At 46.4% G+C, this 25,299-nt stretch overlaps 1 protein-coding gene across 1 annotated transcript; it reads left to right on the top strand.

The window, feature by feature from the left end:
* The first annotated feature begins 1,714 nt into the window (after window positions 1-1,714).
* On the top strand, window positions 1,715-24,965 carry VAMP4 (vesicle associated membrane protein 4). Its single transcript, XM_015423871.1, has 8 exons — window positions 1,715-1,841; window positions 4,975-5,100; window positions 7,934-7,980; window positions 8,863-8,913; window positions 17,238-17,338; window positions 20,447-20,526; window positions 21,800-21,851; window positions 24,328-24,965. The coding sequence occupies exons 2-8, from the start codon at window positions 5,035-5,037 to the stop codon at window positions 24,354-24,356; spliced, it is 426 nt and encodes a 141-aa protein (XP_015279357.1). The 5' UTR covers window positions 1,715-1,841; window positions 4,975-5,034; the 3' UTR covers window positions 24,357-24,965.
* The last annotated feature ends 334 nt before the right edge of the window (window positions 24,966-25,299 follow it).

Below are 25,299 nucleotides of genomic sequence, written 5' to 3'. Positions count from 1 at the left end.
CTTTCTCTGTTAGGATTTCCAAGTAGCAAAAATATAAAAAAGCAAAGAAACGTTATTAGGACGAACCAAAACAGCACAATTTGAAGTTACAAAACAGAGCACGGGCTCCAAGCACTTGCACAAAAACCATGTACTATCTTTAAGACCAACCAAAACCACACAATATCCCGAAGCTGCAGTTGGTACGGAATGCTGTCGCCAGAGTGTTGACTGGAGTGAGTCAAAGGGACCATATCACTCCAGTTTTTTTCCATCTACACTGGCTTCCAGTTTGCCTCTGGGCTCAATTCAAAGGGCTTTAAAGCCCTGTATGGCCTGGCAGGCACTGACGTACCTTAAGGACTGCCTTCTCCCATATGAACCTACCTGTTCACTATGGTAATCTTTGGAGGCCCTGCTTTGGTAGCCTCTGCCATCTGAGGTTAGATGGGTAGCAACCCAAAAAAGGGCTTTCTAGGCCGTGGCACTAAAACTTTGGAACTCCCTCCCCAGAAAGATTAATCTGTCTCCCTCTATCAGTGTCTTTTGCCAGTGGGTGAAGACTAACATGCTTAAGTTGGCATACCCCCAATAACGGTTATTGGCTGTCCTCCCTGGATCTACTATTGTTTGTTTAAGTGTTTTTATAGAATTATTTTATAATTTTAAATGCTTTTAATTGCTCACCAGGATCCTGATCTGGTGGAAAAACAGCATAAATATGTTTTAAATAAATAATTTTAAAAAAATAATAAAGAAAGAAACGTGCATACTTTTGAGTCCTCCAGATCTCTTCATCAAGCTCTTTTTGTAAGGGAGGAGAGAGGAGGAAAGAAACTCTCAAGTTTTCATCTAGAGGTCTTTTTGTCTGCTTCTGTTGGAAAGTCCTGCAGCCTCAGAGGGAACAGGGCAGAGTTGATCTCAGGCGTCTCTGTCCTTGCAGAAACTGTTTTGAGTTCAGCAGCGGCACCTTTAAGACCAGCAAAGTTGTCTTCAAGATATAAGCTTTCGTATGCAAGTACACTTCTTCAGGAAGGACCAATTACAGTCAAGACCGAGACAGAAACAAAATTGGAAATTACCAATCCATACATATAGATAGAAGATGAGCAGTAAACAATCTCCAGTTTTGACGTATTTCTTTCTTTCGCTGTTTTTGCCCCATAATTGAAACCAAACAAATGGTTACCATATAAATGGAGCTTATTATTATTATCCTTGAATCTGTTAAACCTCTTCATTATGCTGTATAATTGACTGCTCACCCTCTACCTATATGTATGGACTAGTAATTTCCAGTTTTGTTTTTGTCTCTGCTTTATTCTAATTGGCCCCTCCTGGCAACTAACCTTACCCCCACCCTTTCTCTCTCTTTCTATATGTAATGATTGATGAAATTCTGTTTCGCTGTATCTGAAGAAGTGTGCTTGCACTCGAAAGCTTATGCCTTGAATACAACACAAAGGTGCCACTGGGCTCAGACTTCGTTCTGCTACTTCAGACCAACACGGCTACCCCACCTGAATCGCTCTTGTGCGAACTGGAAATCTTTCGCATCTCTTTGGATGGTTTTCCCACCGAACGCTCATGCGCGACGCCGGCTGAACTCAGCCCCCCCCCCTTTCCCTGCCAGTCCGCCGCTATAGGGGGGGGGGGGGGGGCGTGAACGGTGACGGAAACCGGAAGGGCCCAATAGGAAGTCTTCCGCGGCGCCGCTTGCTGCTGTCATCGATAAGCTGGGTGCTCGGCTTCTCTCCCTTGTGAGGAGCGCCGAGTGATCGATGGAGCTGCAGCTGACGACGACGGCGATTCATCCTCGGGGCGCACCGGCCATTTCCGTGCCGGGTCTGAACGGGAATTAGGTGAGGACGGCTTTCCCGGGGAAAGGAAACAAAGAGGGAGAGGCGGAGACATCTCGTGAACAAAGAGACACTAGAATAGGAAGGAGGGAGGGATGGAAGGGAGATGGAGTAATGAGAAGGATAGGAAGGAGGGGATGTACTTGGCGGGGGGGGGGGGAGTCTTTGGGGGAAGGGGGGAGGATTGGGGAAGGGAAGAGCTGCCGGAGGTTCCGGTGGAAGCCCGTGGCCAGGGGGTGCTGAGGTAACGCTGAAAGGCCCCTGGATAGGTGGAAGGGTGGGGGTTAGAGTGGGTGGGAATGGGGGGGGGGTGTTTCCCTTGGGCCCAGTCCTGCCCCATTATGCGAGACAGGCAAGGGGGGGGAGGTCTGACATCGCCTACAAAAGCTCGGTGGACCTTTCTTTAAACAACACCTCGATCCTGATGGAAGCAAGGGGGTCTTTAAGAGGCACTTAGGAGTCCGGTGTGAGAAGAAGGCTTTGAAATACCGTGGGGAAGCTGAGGGAAGGAAGAAGGGGCTGCTGAAAGGAGGGAGTGAGAGGGAAGGGAAGTAGGAGATGGGATTGGGGTGGGGGCTGTGGAGAGCAGGGGGTTTATTGAAAGGAAATGTATTCTAGGTATCTTAAAGAGGAGTTGGGGTTAGGGCTGTGGTGAAGGGGAGGGATAAAGGTTTGTGGAAGGAAAGTTGCGGGATAAGGAGGAAAGATTCATGTGGCTGAAGTTGGTTTCCAGTTAGTTGCCTTTTCAGGAAGATTCTAAGTTTTGAAAGTCCACGGATACTGAAGTTAGGGTTTGTTGGTAGTCCTGGGAATTGTATGTGGATTTTGGCCTGGGGCTTGTGATCTTGGAAGAGTGATGTGCCTAAGCAGGGGTCATTTCGTAGAAAAAGAGGTTCAGGAGCTCATTAGCAAAGCTTATTTGCATATGCCACACACACCCTGACATCACCGGACATGTGTCAGAAGGCAACACCCACCACTCAGGCTCCACTGGACTGTTTTGGATTGCTAGCTATTGGGATGGGGTGGGGAATGCACCGATCTGCCCTCACAGAGAAGGGAGAGCTTGTACCTGAAGGCGGGCCAGCGGTGGGGGGCTCTGCAATTTACTTGGCTACTTCTTGCTCCTCCTGGCCTGACTGAGGGCTGCTGGGAGCAGGGGGCAGGGCTTGTTGCATGTGCCCGCCTCCTGTGCTCCTTACTGCCGGAGCTCCTCCTGTGCACTCCCACAGGAAATAACCCCTGTGCCTAAGATTTGAGATCTTGAAGTCTAATCTGTTTCTGCAATATGATGCCTTTGCTGTCTTACCTGGAAGAATGCTAGGGTTGTTCCAAAGAAATCTGAAGTGCCTACTGAACCAGTAAGATTGCATTTCATCTATTGGCAATGGGAGGCTGAGTATAAAGCTACAGACTGAACTCTGAATTTGACCTCAGGTCACTGTGCCAAGCCATTACAGGTCAACAGGCTTTGACCCCCAAAAAATCTATGGCTGCAGTCACATGGAGCATTAGCCACGCTACAGAGACGGATGATAGGTGGATTTTCCGGCCGCGATCATACCGCAACATATGGGAAGTGTAGAGCTCCCATGGCGAACCCGAGGCTTCCTGCCGAAGATGCGGAGTAAAAAACTAGTACCTCCGAGGTACTAGTTTCCGGAAACCACGGGGCAAGGGTGGGCGTCTGATCGCGTTTCCGGTGGGCGTCTGTGGCATCCGGCGCCTGCCCATGTCCCGTCGCAAACAGTTTTTTTTTCAAGTCTCCACAGGATGCGCACAAGCGCCCAACAGTGCATGCGCACAAAGAGCCCCCCTCCCACTGTAGCCAGGCTTGCCGCCTCTGGAGGGTCGCTATGGCCACTGTCTCGCAGGTGGTTAGAGTGGCTGTGACAAGGGGGCCACCTCCCCCTCCATTGGCTATGCCTCGGAGCTCTGTTGGGGTCCAGAAGCATCTGTCACCCTCTCCGGTAAGCCCACCACCCCCTTTCCGGTGTGCGGATACGATTGCTCAGTCATACGCACGCGCAAACTTTGGTTTTAAAAAAATCCATCCCGTTTGCCACGGAAGTGGCACCTAGCGATTGCTGGTTTGATCGCGCTGCGCCGCTTCTTTGCCGTGCTGCAGGATCATCGTGTGATCAGCACCTCCCCCCTAACCACGGGACTTCGACGGGACGTGTGATTGGGCGGCTGCACGTTATTTTCCTCTGGGGCAAACAGCCATGCTTCACCCCCGCATTTTCCGGCCCGTGTGACCGGGGCCTATGTGGTTCAACAGAAGATACCGCCTGTAGCCTATAAATCTTTCTAGAATTATTTTCAGAAATGTTGAGGTCTCAGAAATGTCATTAACAAAATCCAATAAATGCAGTTCCTACAAAGAATTAGGGTTGCACTGAAACAGTTCTTGATTTTTCAGGCCATAGAAGCAGATTTCAGATTTTCTCCCTGCTATTCTTTTGAACTTGAGTGTCAGTGTACTGTAGTGGTTAGAGTGTCATACTAAGACTTGGGAGACCAGGTTTAAATCCATGCTGCCATGAAAGTATTTACTGGGTGATCTTGGGACAGTCACTGTCTCTCTCAGCCTAACCTAACTCACAGGGTTGCTATGAGGATAAGAATGGAGAAGGAGAGAATGAAGTTATAAGACATTTTGGGTCTCTATAGCTGTTCCTGAACTTGTAGGGGAGGAGAAGTTATTTAACACCCCCACTGGTGATATAATACTCTCCAATAACAAAGATTAATTTTAAAAAGTTATTTTGGCTTTTTAAAGGTTTATCTGCCTACACTGAGGGCTTTTGAAGAGCTGGGGAGTGTTTGTTTAAATCCATACTAATACTCTGTCTAGAAGACGCGATATGTTTTAAAAGTGCAATCAAAATGTTATTTTGAGTGTCATTATTGACACGGAACTGAGAATAGTGTACTATAAGGAGGGATATGCCATTGTTTAAAAATGATGAGAGTGTCTCGTGTATTTATATTCGCTATATGCCAACTGGACCAAGGCATCAGTACTAGCATGCAACCAGTTTTGAAGTGTTAAGTCTTTACACTGTGGCTGAAAGCCTCTTAAGTGGTGTGTGTGCGTGTGTTTAAGCAGTGTCTCCCCCTTTTCTCCTCCTAGGTATTGACTTTTCCCTCCCTCTTCTCATTGGGCAAGCAAACACAACACCTGTGTGAAAATATGCCTCCAAAATTCAAGCGCCACCTCAATGACGATGATGTTACCGGATCAGTGAAAAGCGAGAGGGTGAGTGCCTGAAACTTTCTTTGCCTGGTTTAAGTGTGCTGGCTTGTCCAGCCAGAGGACCTTTAGCTGGTCTTGGAGGATGTATTTTGCCTTATTTTATTTATTTAAAACATTTTAATGCTGCCTTTCCACCAAGTCATGATCCACAAGGCTTGGAGGCAAATAGTGAATCACCATGTCGATATGTATTATATATGAATAAAGAGATGTATTATTAATAATTTATGTTTCAAAGTCTTATGTTATCAACAACATTGGTAACTGTTGTAATAAACAATAGTGTTAGTGGAAACTACTTCACAATCTTACACAAAGGTGATACAGATAATATATAGTCCTTCAAAATCTATACAGTTCATCATTAAAAAAAATTTATATAGTCCACCTTAAAGATCCAGACCACCTTAAAGGATCTACTAAGATTTCAATACACAACTTGAGAGAAGAGCTAGGACTTCAGTACACAACTTGAAAGAAGAGAATGTCCATTTAAAGCCAGCCCTTTGGTTTTGAGTAGGAATTAACCTTCAATTAGAACCGTAGTGGCTTTAGCAATTCCAAATAAGTCAGTTCAGCTACAAGCTTCTAGATATGTGCCTGTTTCACTGCTGAGATTTCTTCAAGCCAGTATTGTACCAATGTATGGACTATTCTCATATCTCTTATCTCGAACTCAATATCTCACCAGAGAATTGCCCCTCAAGAACTTTAACCACAATGCAGTGTGAAGGCTGTGCCTCTATTTGAGCTAGTGAGTGGTGATTCTCTGGTGAGATATTAACTTGAGTTCCAGAAATAAGAACTATTGTTGTTACAACTATTGTTTGTTATTACAATATGTGGCAAGGACTGCCACAGAACTGTCAGGACTTTATTTCCCAGCCTTGACCTCACCGCTACCCTGTCCTGGCCAGAGAAACTAGCACAGTAGTTGTATAACGTACTCTCATCCCTAGGAAAGAGCTCTGAAAGAGCTAAGAGGGAAGGAAGGGGTGGTATCATTTATTCAGAGGTGGCTGTTCTTTTGGCCCAGGCAAGTGGCGGAGTGCACTGCTGCTCTTGGAGTTTGTCTAGAAATCATTACCGAGCCATGCCTGTACCTTAGATCTGAAATCACCCAAAGGCTTGTGTGTGTATGTTTAACCAATAAACCAGGTATAATATGTGGACATTTCCTCACCAATACATTCTGTCTAACTATATTGTGGGGGCTGTTAGCATTGCATGACCTGGATTATTCAAGTAAATAGTTCTTTCCAGGCATAGTTTAATAATGAGAGATAATGGAGAGATAATTCTTTCAGTACTGATTAGAGCACACACATGAAGCTGCCATCTAACTGAGTGAGTCTATTGGTCCTTCAAGATCAGTATCGTCTCTGATAGCAGCTCTCCAGGGTGTCACGTAGGTCTTTCTGCCACTTGCTTGTTGGTCCTTTTAACTGGAAATTGTGAGGATTGGACCTGGGACCTTCTGCATGCCAAGCAAATGCTGTACCACTGAGCCACAACCGCAAGCTGCAGGGAGTCTAAAAATTAATGCCAATTGTAGATTTTAAGCTGGATCTTGCACACAGAGGATCATAGAGTAGGGGATGGTGCGAGGGTTTTATGTCTCACCTAAATTCCCATTTAAGAAACAGCCTTAATTGTGGCTATACTAGTAAGGAACCTCCTTAACCCTCAAGATAAGAGTGCCTGAAATTGGCACTTTAATATTCTCAATATTTTACTTAACATCCTTAAGTGATTAGGGTGGGGAAACAGATCTTGTCCTATTCATTTTCATTAGAAACCTTTGATCACTGTTACTTTAGTTTTATAGATGAGGAATTGCGAGGAGTCTTGCCTCAGGAAGTGGGTTCGTGACTAAGGTGTAATATAGGTCTCTGAAGTCCAGCACTCTTTCGATGGGACGTTGCTCTTCCAAACCAGAAAAAGCTAAACAGGTTAAACTGAATATGTTTACCGTGTGTTGGTATTAGATTGAGACCCATACAATATGAGAACCTGGAACTTCTCTCAGCTCTGCGCACAACAAAAAGAAAGTAATTAATTAAACTGGAAGTGAAGGAAGAAAATTTAAAGGGGTAGTATCCCTGAGAAACTTCAGTAGCAGTCTTGTTCTCCGTACTGGACAACTGGGTAGTGCACTTGCATTTTACATTTTTTAATAAATCCATTGTGTCTGAAGAAAGATGGAGGAAATACCGGAATGCAAGTGGCTACCAGCAACCTAATCTGGATCCTCCATTAAAAGTGATTGAACAAGTAACAGCAATTCTTGACTAAATGATTAGTGTGGAAGAAACTATAAAAAACATGAAGAAGTAGATTACAAAATATTGAAACCAGCCCTTGAATGTGTCTGTATACTTCCTCATTCTCCATGGCTTTGAGTCATGTTCATATTCAGTACAAACTCGGGTTCCAAAATTATGCTGCCCTCCATTTTGGTACTGCAGTTCTAAGGCCATAATTTTCTGAGCGCTCGGAGGATCATCTCCAAGAAAACGGGGCTTCTAAACTTTTCTCTGACCTTCCCTCCAGCACAATCCTTATATTTCTTTACGGGGGAGGAGAAGTGAAGCTGACCGCTCTCTCTCCCAGTTCATGTAGTGTAGGTGTTTGTGTGTGTCATCTTTTTCATGGAGCCCGTTAGCTTTCTTTATCATATAATGTGAGCCCAGGGTGAGTGACTGTCCTACCTGGCCAAACATTTTCATTCTCTTGGCTTGGGGTGTATTTATGCAAGCAACGGTGACAGGGAAATGCTGTCATGAAAGTGGCATTGACTTGTTGCTTGAGATATATGAACCTTTTGTATTTGCAGAGAAATCTCTTGGAGGAAGATTCAGATGAAGAGGAGGACTTTTTCTTGTAAGTATCCGCAAGACTGGAGCAAGAACTAATTCATTCAGTAGGATGGATCACTACAGGGTGATCCTCCAGTCCCTGGTGCCAAGTCTTTTGTGGATCTTTAATTGACCTTGCTCACTTAACGTAAACAGCATCAGGGACTTGTCTCCAAAATTCAGTGGAATTTGTGCATAATCTACTGTCAGGGGGAATATGAACTTTTCAATGCAAAATTGAGGAATTTGAGGCAGCAGAAAGATAGGATAAATGCTGTTCCCGCTGGCCCACTTTGTGCTATTCTTATCTTGTACAGAATTTTCAGAGTCCAGATATCTGTCTCTAAATCAGCCATACAGTTTGCCACTCGAATAGACAAGAACTGTTCCTTAGTTGAATCTAACGACTTCTCCTATATCCGGTGCCAGTTTGGTGTAGTGGTTAAGAGTGGCGGACTCTAATCTGGAGAAACAGGTTTTATTCCCCACTCCTCCACATGCTGCCAGCTGAGTGATATTGGGTCAGTCGCAGTTCTCTCAGAGCTCTCTCAGCCCCACCTACCTCACAGGGTGTCTGTTGTGGGGAAAGGAAGGGAAGGAGATTGTAAGCCGTTCTGAGACTCCAAGTGAAGGGTGGGGTATAAATCCAATCTCTTCTTCTCTTTTGGGAAAACTGGGTTTTATTCCCCACTCCTCCACATTCAGCTGTTGGCATGACCTTGGGTCAGTCACAAGTTCTTTCAGAGCTGTTCTCTCAGGAGCCGTTCTCGAAAGAGCTCTCTCAGCCCCACCTATCTCACAGGGTGTCTGTTGTGGGGAGGGGAAGGGAAAGGAGATTGTAAGCTGCTCTTAGACTCCTTCAGGTAGTGAAGGGCGGGGTGTAAATCCAATCTCTTATTCTTCACAGGAGAGGTCCATCCGGTCCAAGGTTTGGACCCAAGAATGACAAGATCAGACAGTAAGTATCCTGTGGCATTTTGAACTGGGTCCTTTGTCCTATTTCCAGTTTGTATAAAACCACATCAGACTTCCAGTTAAGGTTTTCACAGCATTGGTGTGCAGTCTAAGAATGCACAGTTTCCAAGACTTGAGAGAGCTGATCCTGTCTTCAACAAAGTGAGCACTGTACCATAGAAGGGCCAAGTAAATGCTCTTAATGGTTTGGATCCTGTGATCTGTCAGTTGCCGATGTCTCTGGCTGTACCCTATCCCCATCAGCCTTTGGAAATGTCAGGAGAAACTATTCCTCTTGCATGATGGAAAAAAATAACAGGAAGCAATTTTCCCCCTTCCCAACTGCAGCCTCCTGACCCATGTGACTTATTACTCTACGTGAGTCCTGTGTCCTTGGGAGTAAACTTTTCGGAGGTCAGGGAAAGACTGTGATGGGGAGAGGTGGAAAGCTGGAAAGATCAGCAGTCCTTGTGTAGGCCTCGTGGGGGGCCTTGTGCTGTATCCATGACTGTATTCAAAAAGCTGTTGCTATTGGGTGCCAGATGACATGAGATTCATGGAACCCTTTTGAATACCTGTAATAGGTTCAAAGCAGCTGACAAATTGGAAGCAATTAAAATGTCGCCAGTGATTACCAGCTGCGCCAAAACAATAGGGAAGAAGTCAAAACAACTCTAGGAATAATTGCTGCTAATAGGTTTTAAGGTCTGGTGCTTGATGAAATCCTGAGCAACGAGTTCCTGCAATGAAGAGGGAAAGACGCCTCCTCCCCACTCCCACAGACCGGCTTTGTTCAGTTTGGTTGCTTAAAACCAATGGCGGTTAGAGGTCTCTCTTGCACGGTATAGGGCTATAGGTCGTGAAGAAATAGATCGCCCTTCTCGGGTGGTGCTTCTCGTGGGTGCAGCCTTTTTGGACTAGAACTTTGGAGGTGGCCCCTTGTGGCCAGTGCTTTCATGGGCTGGAAGAGTGTGTCCTGCGATCCTATTAGAATCGGGGAAGCCGATGTACTTCTGAACAGTCATTTTCATATTAATTACTGTCAGTAGCCGTAATCCTCACCCACATCCCTTGTGTACTTTTTCTTTCCTCTCTGTCTCTGCATCTCTTACCAAAATGAGTCACGTGTTCTTCCTGACACTTGTGACTCTGTTGTGAAACTGGAAGCGTCAGAGTCTTGCAACTACTAGGTTGGATCCTGACATAATACCTGCTAATGGAAGACACGACCCTGCCTCCCCTTTCCTGCCTCTCTTTGTGGAACAAGGAGCCTCAGGAATCCCATGAGGAGCAAATTGGAGGTCTGCAGTTTCCATTACTGGAAACAGCGGGCGAGTGTGATGTAGCAGTGAAGAGTATCAAACTAAGATCTGGGAGACCCAGGTTCAAATCTTCACTCTGCCATGAAAGTTCACTGGGTGACTTTGGGTCAGTCATGTACTTTCAGCCTCACCTACCTCACAGGGTTGTTGTGATGATAAAATGGAGGAGAGGATGATGATGTAAGTTGCTTTGGGTCCCTCTTGTGGAGAATGGCAGGGTATAAGTGAAGTAAACAAATTATCGTCCCGGCCCAACCCAGCTCTTTGTTGTTTGTGCACTATTGTGCTTGGAGAATTAGGTCAAGCCATGCCTCTACTACATTTTAGTCTTTGTGGAGTATCCCCCCCTTCAAAAGCAAGACGAATTGAATAGGTGTGTGGGGGGTATTCTTCCTGCAAAGGAAATGGGCAAGTAGTTGGTCAGTTCTCCCCCCTCCCCATTCTGGCACAGGAGAAGTGAGACATTCAGCCTGCAAAGAAGGCTCTCGAGTAGGAAGAGAACTGGAATACAGTTCAGTCTGGGAGATGCTTCAATGCATTCATTTTCCTCTCAGTGGCATAGCTGACCAAAACCTCAAGGCAAAGTCTTGATTATGGTCTGTTGAGTGCTTGATTGTGCAAAATGCACAAATGTTCCTCTAACCCTTTGCTGAAAGCTTCAACTATTTTGTGCGAGTCCTCTCCCCCCCCCCCCCCCCACCAAAAATGTTAAGGCCACAAGCTGGAGTTAGGGTCTGTATTCCTTGTTGCTAGTTGTTTTGACTGCCCTTCTCAATAGGTGCTAACAACACTTGTCCAGGCCTGCTGAAGGCAATGCCGTGATGACAATGGCTCCACAAGCTTTAGAGAGAATGTTTTTTCCAATAATGGTGCAGTACTGCAGTTGCAGCACTGGGACGATGCAATATCCCCCCTCCACACACACACACACTGAAGGATTGGTTTGGGGAATCCGACACCACAAATAACAGCTGCACATTTTCGTTACCAACTGTCCTTAAAAAGAGCTCAGCATTAGTAGTGGCTGTTAGTAGTGCCTCCTACTGCTTTTTTTTTTTGGTAGCGAAAAAGAAATGACTTGCTTTCTAGTTTGGCACCCTCTAGAACTGATTAGTAGAGATCAGCTGTTGGTAGGGGAAAGGAGTGTATTTCTTCCTTGCACGTATGGTTGAATGAAAGATGAAAAGCAAGTGAGAAAGACACTACCAATAAAGCACTACCTGAAAACTGGATGCAAGCTCTAAATCTGTGCTACATCAGAATATTTGGGATTGTTGAAGTCATGAATGGAGTTTCCTTCTACCTTTTGCTTTTGGTATGCCTTGAAGGGCAAATTCCTGTAATTGTCTGCCACACCAAGGCAGTAGATGAAGACAACTGAGTCTTCTTGAGGCTCTCAGCTCTGGCCATGGAAGGCTGTTGGGGTGATGTGTTAGGTGTCTGGTAGCTCTGATCCATGCATGACATTCTCTTTTCTCTGACACAGTCAGTTGAACAATGGTCCCGTTCACACACGGCGATTTAGTCCGGGAGCGGGACAGTTCGGGGCCGGAGCAAACCGGCGCGATCACACCACAACATCTGGGAAGCGTCTTGCTTCCGTGGCCGAACTGTCCCATTCCCAGGAAACGCCGCCGCAAACTAAACCACCTATCTAGGTGGTTTAAAGGGAAGCGGCGCGGCAACCGGGGCGTTTGATCGCCGGCGCTTCCTTGCGCCGGCTCAACCCCGGCCCGGATCCAAACTGCGCATGCCCGGACATGCGCAGTTCGGCCGGCTCCCGTTCGGGCCGTGTTTTCTCCCCAGCGTTTGATCGCGCCGGGGAGAAAAGGCGCCGTGGCCAGGGGATCCGTGGGATCCCGCCGCGGCGCCTCAACGTTGGCGCGGCTTTTAAAAGCCGCGCCTTAAGAGGCTTTTCCCCTGCCGTGTGGCAGGGGCCAGTGTTGTACATACCACTGTGGGCATGTGTTTCTTTTCCTGCTAATCTTGTGCTTGAAAGCCACTGGGATACAAAGAGTGTGGTGGTTCCTGCTGCTCAGGATGGAGATGCTTTCAGGGTATCAACATTTTTTGACACCTGGGAATGTATCAGGCTCTCCCTGTAAGAGCGCTCCCTTACTGAATCAGATTCCGTTTCAAAAACAGCCAAACAGATGCCTGTGGAAGCTTGCAAGCTGGCTATGGTGGAGTGCCATTGATGCTTGGGTGTGTATAATGCCTCTGCTACTACTGTTGATATAGGCCAAAGCCTTTGACTGTGTGGATCACAACAAACTATGGCAGGTCCTTAAAGAGATAGGAGTACCAGACCACCTCACATGTCTCTTGAGAAACCTGTATTAGGGCCAAGAAGCGACAGTTAGAACCGGATATGGAACAACTGATTGGTTTAGCATAGGAAAAGGAGTACGACAAGGATGTATATTGTCACTTTGCTTATTTAATATATATGCAGAGTACGTCATGCAAAATGCTGGCCTGGATGAATCACAAGTGGGAATTAAGATTGCTGGGGAAAAGATCAACAACCTCAGATATGCAGATGATACCACTCTAATGGCAGAAAGTGAAGAGGACCTAAAGAGCCTCTTGCTCAGGGTAAAAGAGGAGAGCGCAAAAGTGGGCTTGAAGCTCAACATCAAAAAAACTAAGATCATGGCAACCGGCTCCATCACCCCTTGGCAAATAGAAGGGGAAGTCGTGGAAGTAGTGACAGACTTCATGTTCCTGGGATCCCAGATCACCGCAGACTGTGTCTGCAGCCATGAAATTAAAAGACGCCTGCTCCTTGGGAGGAAAGCGATGGAGAACCTAAACAGCATGATAAAAAGTAGAGACATTACCCTGCCAACAAAAGTCCACACGGTCAAAGCAATGGTATTCCCAGTAGTCATGTATGGCTGCGAGAGTTGAACTATAAGGGAGGCCGAGCGCCGAAGAATAGATTCTTTTGAACTATGGTGCTGGAGAAGACTCTTGAGAGTCCCTTGGACTGCAAGAAGATCAAATCAGTCAATCCTAAAAGAAATCAACCTTGACTGTTCCCTGGAAGGCCAGATAATGAAACTGAAGCGCAAATACTTTGGCCACCAAATGAGAAGGGACACTCACTGGAGAAGACCCTGATGCTGGGAAAGATTGAAGGTCAAAGAAGACGGGGATGGCAAAGGATGAGATGGTTAGACAGTGTCATAGATGCAACAAACATGAAATTGAGCAAACTTCAGAGGACAGCGGAAGACAGGAGGGCCTGGCGGGATCTGGTCCATGGGGTCGCGAAGAGTCAGATCCGACTGTGCGACTGAACAACAACAACAAAAGTTTGCTAGTAGCTGGGCATCTTTGCCTTTCACTGTGTGAAATAGGTGTCTTGGTTGTAACTTTTGTTTCGAACAGATGTATGGGGAAGAAGCCTGGTATAGTCTGCCTGTAATATAGAGAGATGTCCTTCCCCCTCCCTTCTTTCTGCTTTGTGCCGGGATCAAAGGATCCCTGGTGGTCAGCCAGGTGAGGATACAGTCTCTAAAGTGCTGTTTCCAGAGGCTGCACTGGGACAGATTGTGGAGGGAGACGGAAGCAAAGTGGCTTATGAAGAATTAGGCACTTGGCCCCTGCATCCTTCGGCTGTAGCAAAGAGGGTGCCGTTTGCATAGGTCAGAGGTGGCCTGCTTAGTCACCTTTTAATTTGGCAGTACAGTGCTCAGCCTGGCAGGAAGATATTGACCTGGTTGAGTTTCATCCAAACAGAGGGCAACGCCCAAGGGAAGGCACCTGATTAAGTGCCACTGACTTCATTGCCTGTGTTTTCTTGTCCATCTTCATCAAAACAAGTAAAGAGACAATGACCTCAAAGAGGGAGAGCAGAGAGTGCAGGTGAAAGATTCTCAGCTGGGCTCTTACTGTTTTCACTTGCATTCCTGCCTGAAATTAATTTGGAAATCTGGCAGCAGAGAGAGCCAGCAACAAAGCAATACAATGGCCTTTTGCTGACTCCCAGTAAATACCACTTTTTTTTTGGAAAACAAAATTTTAACGACAAAGTGTGTTCTCAGGCTGAAGCATACCGTAGTGACACAAGCAGTGTTACTGTGCGTAAACAGAGTGGTGGGGGAAACTTGGCCTGTCAGGTTGTTTGTCATATATCTCTGTGTGTGGGGGGGGGGCTTGCTTGCATGTTTGTCACTGTGGTTGTACCCTAATATTTTGTTAGGTATTCGCACGGGCATTAATGGCTCCATGTAGAGCAATTCCTACCCACAGGCTCGTAACTATGTTCTGAGCCGTTACTTCAGCTGTCGAATACACGTTTATTTCAGCTGAGGGACAAAAAAAAAATCAGTACGGTGCTAATCATGGGCAAATGCGTCCTTGCTGGCTGCCTTTGCGTTCATTATCATGCTCTAGAGGAGTGAATATTTATGTTCTTCCTGCACGGTGTCTCTACTGGCTTATATAAGACGGGCTGGATGCAGCCAAAAATACATTTTTGAAATCCATTTTAATGGGAGTAAGTGAGTACTGGATGGGGCCCAGCCTTGTCAGCTTTTCTGCATATAAAGCTCCTGGAAGGCTACCGGGGAGTGTGGGGGTGGATGTGCTTTCAGGGCCAAGGCTTTCCTTTCTGACTTGCTTATCCCTCCTCCCCACCCCCTTCTTTGAACTGAATTGTCCTCCGTAGGGAGAGAGAACATTCCAAGATGAGCAGTAACAGGAAGAAGACACCCTAAATACCAGAAGAGCTTTCCTGTCATTTGGGAACCGGGAGTTAATTTCAGTCCTAGTTGTGTGGCTAATGGGTATGGTCTGTTGCCACATTATTCTTTGTTAGACTCCCGCCCTTTGCTAAACCCTCTTAACACTTATTTGACTCCTGCTTTAAATAATTGGAATTGGGATGCCTTTTATAATGGGAGGCAGTTAATTTATTCAACCTTTCAGACCATTAGAATAATGAATATCGAGTTGGGTTTTAGAGATCGTAAAGTATCTGTGCAAGTTTGGAATAAGTTGCCACCTCTCTTGTGAGCTCTCAGTCCCACCAAAAGTGGTGGAATAAACTTGTGGAGGCCTTGTTAGGCGTGTTATTTCAGCCTAATTCTTACTGAGGTCTGCACTGTACCAATCTGTGTCTGCACTGTACCAATTCTGCAAAAATGTACCCTGCGCATTAACTTCCACCATTATGGAGATGGCTAAGCTGTAGTCTGCCGCCCAAATACAGGTTTACCACCATTGCAGGAACTAGGCTATCATTTACTAGAAAACATCTAGCAATAGCAGTCTTTAGCATTTATATGCATTAGAGACTTTAGAGCATTTCATGTGCATTTCATGAGCATTTCATGAGCATTTCAATAATCCACACAACATCTGTGTAAGGTAGGTCATGATTATTATGTCTCCCCACTGTAAATTGGGGGCAGGAGCCAGTTTTATTTAAGGCTGCTAGCGATATTTATTGGCTGAGGTGAGAGGAGAATTGGGGTTCAGCTGACCTACAGCCCCTCACTCTTAGGCAACATGTCCAACACACAAAACCACCTATCAGGCATCGAATTGAAATGGGATTTTTGAAAGCATGCAGAGGCTGTTTATGCTAATTTGAAAAATTTGCGTCCCATGCTCCTTAGCAAAATTCCTGAGGGAACTCAAATCAAGGTGCGTACGAGCAGCAATAATATCAGTATTTTGGAACCAGCAGCATTTTATCATCATGAAAATTCTGGGTGGGGAAGCTCCCAAGTCCAGCCAAAAGGAAGAGGGAACAGAAGGGTTTTGCCCACTGCCTAATGTTCAAGCAAGCTTGGCCATAGGTGTTTTGTAATTGAGGCACCGCTGCACTGCCCTGGGAATGCTGGGGTTTGCTCTTTAATAAGGTATGTTTTAAAAATGTCCCCATAGTGGTAAAAAACAAACAAACCTGGAAATGAAAGCATCTTTTATAAATGGTCAGAAGCTAGGAAAGAGACTTTCCAGTGCATCCAACTGGAGCCTGAAGCTAAAGAAATACCACGTAAGAAAAGTAAGATCTGCATTCTTTCTGATCACTGTGCCCTTGTGGCCCAGTATGATATGGTTACTGTTGTTACGCTCCCAAAGTCACCCAGGAACTCTATATTCAAGCACCAGCCCCACTCTGTGGGGAACCAGATCTTCACTATCCCCATGAGTATAGTCAGGAATTAAAGAAGTCACATGTAATATTGCCAAAGTAAAAGTGGCCAGTGTACTTAAATTTGGAGCTTTTTTTGTGTTGCAACTTAAAAACCAGAGGAATATTATTCCCATGTCTGCAAATGTCCCAAAGGGAATGATTCCTCCATGGAGGCTGACGTATGCTGGGAGATTCCAGAAGTAGGTCTCCCAGTTGTATGCATTATTGACACACAACAATGTTTTGAGTGTGGGAGTGGCTTACTTTGACAGTGGTCTTCAGCCTTTCAGGACCCACTGGTTATGAGATCCACCAAGCCCATCCGGAAGTCGTAGGACATCCGAGCCACATGACAGGAAGAGAGTGAGCTAAAACTATGATGTCACTGGCTTCAAGGCCAGGACCATGGTAACCAGACCAAGGAACAGAAAACATAAACTGGGCACCAGCAGGTGTACCATAGTAAAGAACGAGCCAAGGATTGGAGCCATGCTTTCTATCACTGAGTGAGGAATGCTTTCCATCACTGAGTGACCTCACCTCACTGTCCTGCTGCTTAAGAGGGCATGCATCCAAAGAGGGGGAGGAGGAGGCAGGGCACCCTTGCTCTCTACACTTGTGCATTAGAAGCAAGGCCTTCCAGTAGACAGCAAAAATTGGGTTTTTAAAGGGCTCACAGTCTAGGAGATGGGGCTCTGTGATCTCAGTTGAAGGTCTTGGACTCTGGGTTGAATGCCATGGCACTGAAGGACTTCTCCCACCCTGCTCCTGAAATGCTCTGAACTGGTATTAATCACTTGTAATGGTTACTACCATGGATACATAATTTATAATGGTTTTTGTTTCATCCAGTGTCCAGAACCAAGTCGATGAAGTCATTGATGTCATGCAAGAAAATATTACCAAGGTGATAGAAAGGGGAGAGCGGCTGGACGACTTGCAGGATAAGTCAGGTAGGGATGCTTGGTGTCCCCGGATTGGCTGTCTTGGGCTCCGCCTGCATTCCAGTCTCGGGATAGGATTCTGTGGAGTCAGATAGGAATGTTTAGCATTCACGGACTGGCACTCTTGGGCTCCTTCTCCCTTCTAGTCTTGGGACGGGATTCTGAAGAGCATGGCATGAGCCCTCTGTGGCATCTTCTCCCCACCACCAAATTCACATACTGGGATGGAGCTTAAACCTGATACTGACTCCTAACATTTCCTACTAGAGTCTAGGAATGCTAGTTTGGTGTAGTGAGCCAGTTTGGTGTAGTGGTTAAGTGCGCCGACTCTAATCTGGGAGAACCGGTTTGATTCCCCACTCCTCCACTTGCCCCTGCTGATGTGACCTTGGGTCAGTCACAAGCTCTGGCACAGCTGTCCTTGAAAAACAGCAGTTTGTGCCAGAGTTCTCTCAGCCCCACCCACCTCACAGGGTGTCTGTTGTGGGGAGGGGAAGGGAAAGGAGTTTGTAAGCCGCTCTGAGACTCCAAGTGAAGGGCGGGGTATAAATCCAATCTCTTCTTCTTCTAATGTTTTTCCAACTTTGATCCTTACCAAAAGCATTGCCAAGGCTTTGATCCTAGGTATGTACTGCACATAATAGGAACACAGATCAGTTTTATGTGGTCCATTTGACTGTATTTCGAGCATTGAATTTTGGTTGCCTTTTAGGGTACATACACAAACCCTGGTGGTACATGTTTTACGCCATGTAGCTGTTTGCTGACAGGTAACAGATCTGATGGCTTTAGACCTGAGGTACCACTACCAGAGGTTGAAATACATGTAAAGGGGCTTCTACCACACTTTCTTGAGACAAACTGCCTCCTATTTCTCTTCAGTTCGTGTTCTAGTAGCATGAGACCCAAGCTGCCTACTGTTGCAGGAGGTTGGCAGTGGTTGGTCACACAGTGCCTCATCAGATTTTAGAGTTTCATGGTATGTGGTATGTTTCAAGAAAGTGGTATGAAGAACAGAGTTTCAAAATGATAGCAACTAAGCTCTGCTCGTCTCCAACATGGGCACTCAATGAAATTGCTGAGCAGTCAGGTTAGAACAGATAAAAAGAAGTACTTCACCCAAAGAGTGATTAACACATGGAATTCACTGCCACAGGAGGTGGTGGCGGCTACAAGCATGTGCAGCTTCAAGAGGGAATTGGATAAACATATGGAGCAGAGGTCCATCAGTGGCTATTAGCCACAAGGTATAGATAGGGACTCTGGGGCAAGTGATGCTCTGTATTCTTGGTGCTTGGGGGGGGGAGGGGCAACAGTGGGAGGATAATAAATATACATTAAAATTCCAATAAAACTATCACTATAAAATCATACTGCTTAGACATAACTTGCATTAAAAGATGGCGATCTTCTGCTATCTACTTCCACTGAATGGTGTCATTGAACTCCCGCCTGGCTATAAAGCCTCAGTTGGTGGGGCCGGTGGTACTGTTGGTACAGTTCGTAATCAGGCCAGGGCCATAAAATCAAGGCGGCACCATACTTAAACGCCTGGCAGAAGAGCTCCGTTTTACAGGCCCTGCGGAACTGTAAAAGGTCCCACAGGACCCTGATGTCCTCTGGGAGCTTGTTCCATCAGTGAGGGGCTGCCACCGAAAAGGCCCTGGCCCTCGTTGTAACCAACTTGGCCTCTTTAAGCCCCGGAAGAACCAGGCGATTTTTGGAGCCCGATCTTAGTGTTCGCTGGGGTACATACGGGGAGAGGCGGTTCCTCAGGTAAGCAGGTCCCTGGCCATATAGGGCTTTAAAGGTAAGAACCAGCACCTTGAACCGTATCTGGTATGTTATAGGCAGCCAGTGCAGGGTTTTTAGGGCGGGCTGGATGTGTTCCCGCATAGGAAGACACAATAACAGCCTCGCTGCTGCATTCTGCACCAGCCACAGCTTCTGGATTTGGGACAAGGGCAGCCCCATGTAGAGAGCATTACAATAATCCAAACTTGAGGTGACCAGTGCGTGGATCATTGTTGCGAGGTCATTGCGTTCAAGGAAGGAAGCCAACTGTCTAACCAGCTGTAGATGGTAAAACGCTGACTTTGCAGTGGCTGCTACCTGGACCTCGATCGTTAAGGAGGTGTCCAGGAGCACTCCCAAACTCCTAACCTCTGGCGCTGGCACCAACGGTGCCCCATCGAAGTTTGGGAGAGGGATCCCCAACCCTGGACCGCTCCGACTCAAGTACAGGACCTCCGTCTTCGTCGGATTCAGTTTAAGTCGGCTCAGCCTAAGCCAACCAGCCACGGCTTTCAGTGCCAGGTCCAGATCTCCCGGGCTAGTCTGACTGGCCGTCCAATAACAGATAGAGCTGGGTATCGTCAGCATATTGATGACAACCCAGCCCATGTCTCCAGGCCATCTGCACGAGGGTGAGCATATAAATGTTAAACAGCATTGGGGAAAGCACTGCACCTTGGGGCACTCCGCACAATAGCGGGTGCCTTCTGGACAGTCGTTCCCCAACTGCCACCCTGTGTCCCCGATCCTGAAGAAATGAGGAGAGCCACTGTAAGGCAATCCCCTGTATCCTGGTATCGGTGAGGTGGTGGAACAGTAGTCGATGGTCGACTGTGTCGAATGCCGCCGACAGATCTAACAATATCAACACCACCGTACCACCTCAATCCAGATGCCTCCGGAGATCGTCTGTAAGGGCGACCAGAACCATTTCTGTCCCATGGCCTGGTCGAAAGCTGGACTGGAAGGGATCTAGTATGTTCTTATGTCCCTCTGCCAGTATATGCCAGTGCAAGAAGTTTTAATTGCTCCTGGACATTCTTGAGATGGCATCTGTTAATCGTTTACGTAACCACAGGATCTGGCTGTGTGCCTCCTTAGGGAAATAGATAATCTCAAATTTGCAAAAGTTCTGCAAGAATACATATGATTGGCTTTTGCTTTTAAAAAAGTCAAAACAGAGCTGCAGAAAGCTTCTGGATTTGTAAAATGTTAACTCTCTCTTTCTCTCTCTCTCTCTCTCTCTCTCTCTCTCTCTCTCTCTCTCTCTCTCTCTCTCTCTCTCTCTCTCTCTCTCTCTGATTTGCGATTTCTCTAATGTAGAGAGCTTATCGGACAACGCAACAGCTTTTAGCAACCGATCTAAACAGCTCCGAAGACAAATGTGGTGGCGCGGCTGCAAGGTGAGGTGTGGAGAGGGGAATTCCTTCCGTGTCACTAAAGGCAATGCTACTGTGGGTGAACTTAGAGCATAATACTGTTCATTCAGGAATTACAGTGCTGTGACCCTCAGCATGCACTGAAATTAAGAAGGGGTTCAGTTTTTCCCCAGGAGACCAGGTTCTGCTCTTTGTAATGCAGTTGAATCCAAGCAGGCCCTTTTACTTTCTCATCTGCTCATTGACTTAAAGCCTCATGGCTGGTATATGTTTGGAGCATCGTAGTTGGGGGAGGATTAGAACTCATCCTACTGTACTGCACACCAATGCTTCCTCTAAGCTGTGGAGTCTTGTGAGCAAAAATTCTACTTTGTGAGTTACCGGCATTAAAGTTGTGAGCAAGCAATTTGGCTACTGCATAAATTAGTTTGCTCTGAAGCCATCCTTCCTGAGCCGAGACAATAATGTGTGAGCCGGAGGCTAAAAAACGGCGAGCTAGCTCACACTAACTCAGCTTAGAGGGAACACTGCTGCACACCAGTGTACTTTTTATTTTGCAACTTCACATCATTGTGTTTGGAGTTATTTGGCTGGTTCTGTGAACATTTACCATTATAACTGTGAAGCTTGGAGCTAGATTCCATTGCTCCCAGTGTAGCTGTATAGCTCTGTGTGCAGTTGGGAAGCAGTAGTCTGGCTGACTGGTCTCGCAGAGTGATTAAGGACCAAAACGAGATGATACTTGTGATACAAGTCAGGTTTGTGACCTGATCTGACTTGCTGCAGACACAAGGGCCATTGGGAAACTTAACATTCCCAAGTGGGCCAGGGCCAGATTTGCAGGGGAGGGGATTATGGCTTCCCTCCTGTGCCGTTTTCCCAAGCAGAAATGGGGGGGTGGGGGCTTGTATGCTCCACTGTGGGGCTCTGCATTCCACACTGAGTATGCGTACAGCCCCATGGCCCTTTCGACTCCGGTAAACAGCACAGGAGGGAAGGCTTGAAGTGCTTCCTTTGCTGTACTCACGAGTTGAGTTGGGCCCTGGCACGCTTGGGAACATCAAGTTTGCTGGTGTCATGTGTCTGTGAATCGGTTGTGTTGCACATATCGTCTAGTTTGGCCCAAAGGGAATGATCCAGGATGTTGTCGGTTCATATCTCATTCCCTGTCTGCAGTAATGGGGGAAATAATATTGGCCTTCCTTACAGAGCTGTTCTAAGGGTTACTCTGATGATATATACAAACCTCAGTGAATACCGGGAGCACTGTGCTATTATTCCCTTGTTCTTTCTGCAGATGAAGGTCATTGTGGCTCTGGTTGCTGTTGCGGTTCTCCTAGTGATTATTGGTGAGTGAGTCATACAGAGTGCGTGATGCGCTCTCTGTAGCTGGATCGCTTCTTTGAAGAGACCAGGTCTCAAAGAAACCTCAGCCTGCCCAAGTGGACGTCCTTGGTTTTGCTCCCTTGAAGAAAACCTGTATAATCCTTCCAGGGCTATTTTTGGGCAGGAACGCACAGGAACGGAGTTCCGGCTGGCTCCTGAGTTGGCCACGCCCAGCAGGAACCCATTAGCATAATAGGCCACACCTAACAGCAGAAACATTAGGGGTGTGTGGCCTAACATGCAAAGAAGTTCCTGCTACAAAAAAGCCCAGGGTTTTGACAACAAGGTAAACAGAATAAGAAGCAAAAGGTGGGTGTGGCTGGATGACCACACGAAAAGCCAAGGGAAGGCATGGGGTGTGGCCTAATATGCTAATGAGTTTCTGCTGTTGGGAGTGGCCTATTATGCTAATGAGATCCTGCTGAGCTTTTTCTACAAAAAAGCCCTGAATCCTTCCATTCTTGTTCTTTGACGCAATTGATTACCGTACCCCTGGGCAGTTGGGAGTCCACAGAGTTGAAAGGAACCTCAGAGACAATCTAGACCCAACTGCCTTGCTGCTCAATGCAAGAGCAGGCAATTTACCAAGGGATCTCCCACCGATACCTTACTTAGCTTCAGTGAAGTTCCTGCATCACATGCCTTCCACCATCTTTTCCGGATTTACTAGTTTAGGGTTTGCCAAAAAAATCCCCTTTAGCCAGTGGTATCCCTGTAAAGAGGATTGTGGGTTTAAATTGAGTCTTTTTCAGATCAACAGACTCAAGAATATAGTACTTGTAAGGTTCACCTTGGTTTTCTTGGGTCATCTCCTTGTGACCGGGAAAAGCCAAATTATACAAAACTGGTCAGATAATGCAGTTCTTACATTACGGTCCTATGAGGCCCACTGAGTTCTGTGTGATGTACTTCCTCAATAGTGGATTTCAGCCTTAGTTTGCATAATTTATTTAGGTTGCAGAATTTAGTGGTGTCTGGAACAGAATTTGGGGTCCGTTGGTGCAGGATTGACTTGTGTTCATATGCAGAGAAGGCACAAGGCTAGAAATAGATTTCAGCTGTGCCTGAGACCATTCAATTGAGGTGTTTCTTACTCAGTGTCAAATTCCACTCTATTTAGCACTCAGATATATATTTATATATTATATGTGGCAGATGGTAACTGATGGCTAAATGAGGGACAAGGTAGATGTGTGTAAGAAAGGAGTATCGGTGAATACTGTTAAGGGAGGGAGTGGATATCCCCACCAAAGCTCCCTCTAAGCTGTGGAGTCTTGTGAGCAAAAATTCTACTTTGTGAGCTACTGCTCTTAAAGTTGTGAGCGGGCGATTTGGCTCCTGCATAAATTAAGTTTGCTCTGGAGCCCTCCTTTCTGAGTGAAGCCGGAGGCTAAAAAACTGAGCTAGCTCACACCAACTCAGCTTAGAGGGAACACTGGCAGAACCCAAGTATTCATGGGCTTAGTCTGTGATCTGTTCTCTTGGTTCTCCGTTTAAGAACGCACATTTATTTTGGGGGATCGTAACCAGGTATGTTTACTGCACCAGGATGGAATGAGCCCACAGCTCAGATGTAACTGATGTATATTCTGTCAAGCGCAGTAAATAGACTGAGTAGCTATTCAGAAGCTCTCTGGACAGGGTTGCATCTGTAGTCTGGCTTTCAGATAGATGGTCCTGGAGAGACTGGCCGGGGGGGGGGGAGAGGTTGGAGAGAGGGTCAGTCATGTGAGAAAATCTCCTCCTTGTTGGTATCCATTGGGGAGAGGGCCAATCAGGTTCATAGACTTCACTGTACTTAAGTGAAGCCAATGTTGGATCAGGCCAGTGGGCCATCTAGTCCAACACTCTGTCACACAGTGGCCAAAAATACCAGGGGCCATCAGTGGGGCCAGGACACTAGAAGCCCTCCTCCTGTTGCCTCCCCCCCCCCAAGCACCAAAAATACAGAGCGTCATCACTTGCCCCAGCCTGAGAGTTCCTATCCATACTTCGTGGCTAATAGCCACTGATGGACCTCTGCTCCATATGCTGATCTAATTCCCTCTTGAAGCTGTAACTCTGTTAAGGGTAGAGTTGCACTGTGATTGTTTGGCCCAGTTGAAGAAGCATTTGAGAGCAGGGGTCACTGGAGGTGTATGGGGGGGGAGGTATTTGTGAATTTCCTGCATTGTGCAGGGGGTTGGACTAGATGACCCTGGAGGGCCCTTCCAACTCTTATGATTCTGTGATAGGATGTTCAGGCAACCTCAAGAGGTCCAGAGCAGCTATCGTGTATGATGTTCTACTGCTTCACCATGGGGCACAAACAGTATGCTTAAGAATGTGCTCTGGGTCCACCTTGGGGAGAGTGCTTCACTGATAGAGAAGAATAGTCTTAAAAACAGAGGGAGAAATTGGTTGGTTGGCAGCTCATGCATGTTTCTCTGTCTTGTGCAGTTCCCATCATCCTCAAGTACAACACTTGACTTGCTAACAAGAGTTGGCTGTGGACATGGCTTTGGGATGACTGCGAAGCAAGTGGCTGCGTGCTTTCAGTGGAACGCAACGTGTATATAGCTTTGAAATGTTTCTTTCCTCGGAGGCAAGTGACCCATTCTGACGAGGGCGTTCAGAGGACCTGACCAAGTCATCCTCCTTCTCCAGCCAAAAGTTAACGTGTCAACTTTTAATATAAAGCCTCACCCATCCGTCTGTTGGAGGAAGCTCCATTTGGAACCAGAAACTTGCCTATTTATTTATCTCTTCTTTTTTTTTTACATTGTATATATTGCTACCTGCTAATGATGTTATTTATAATTTAAAACAATTTCCTACCACTCCTGGCAGAGGTCAGTGGTGGAAGAGCAGGGGGTGGGATGAAGAACATAATGTCGATATCACTGTTTTAAGAAAACTCTAACTGTTCAGTTGAATGACTGCAAGGATGTCAACATTTCCCTCACATTTATGTTTTAAAACCAACTTGATTTTGCAAGCAGATTTTCTGTACTTGTCATAAGGGATCCAGAAGCTCCATGTTCTCAGTATTATTGCTTATGAATGTGACCTAAAAAGCATTCCAGTAAAAACCTATTTTTGACTGTAAGTGTATTACTCCTGATCCATGATTGGAACAGTTCTCTTTTGAACGAAGACGATCCAAGATATGTCAGCGGTGAGCATATGAAGCCCAAGCTTTTGGCCTGTACAGCTGAAACCAGGACAGTATTAGGGTTTCCTGTTGCCCAGTCATGAAGAGGCATAAAAGTCAATGTGCTGCTGGGTTTCAAAAACATGTGCAAAGACTGCACATGTTTATACTGGACATGTCAGGTGTGGAGCATGCAAGCCTCCCTTTATTAAAAATAGCCGGTCAGTCTACTAGCTTGGTGGTCTTCGTCCTTTCCAGACTCATAAGCTGCCTCCCCA

Source organism: Gekko japonicus, unplaced genomic scaffold, assembly GCF_001447785.1.
Source record: "Gekko japonicus isolate JY-2015 unplaced genomic scaffold, Gekko_japonicus_V1.1 scaffold281, whole genome shotgun sequence".
NCBI classification, from domain to species: Eukaryota; Metazoa; Chordata; class Lepidosauria; order Squamata; family Gekkonidae; genus Gekko; species Gekko japonicus.
Note: the sequence above shows the minus strand (reverse complement) of the source record. Positions and strands in the feature narration are given on the sequence as shown.

What these genes read in the sequence shown, in the direction of transcription:
- VAMP4 (XM_015423871.1), top strand. Translation starts at nt 5,035, where the DNA reads ATGCCTCCAAAATTCAAGCGCCACCTCAATGACGATGATGTTACCGGA. An exon ending in AAGAATGACAAGATCAGACA is followed by an intron (nt 8,914 to 17,237) that starts GTAAGTATCCTG and finishes TGTTTCATCCAG; the next exon opens with TGTCCAGAACCAAGTCGATG. An exon ending in CGACTTGCAGGATAAGTCAG is followed by an intron (nt 17,339 to 20,446) that starts GTAGGGATGCTT and finishes TCTCTAATGTAG; the next exon opens with AGAGCTTATCGGACAACGCA.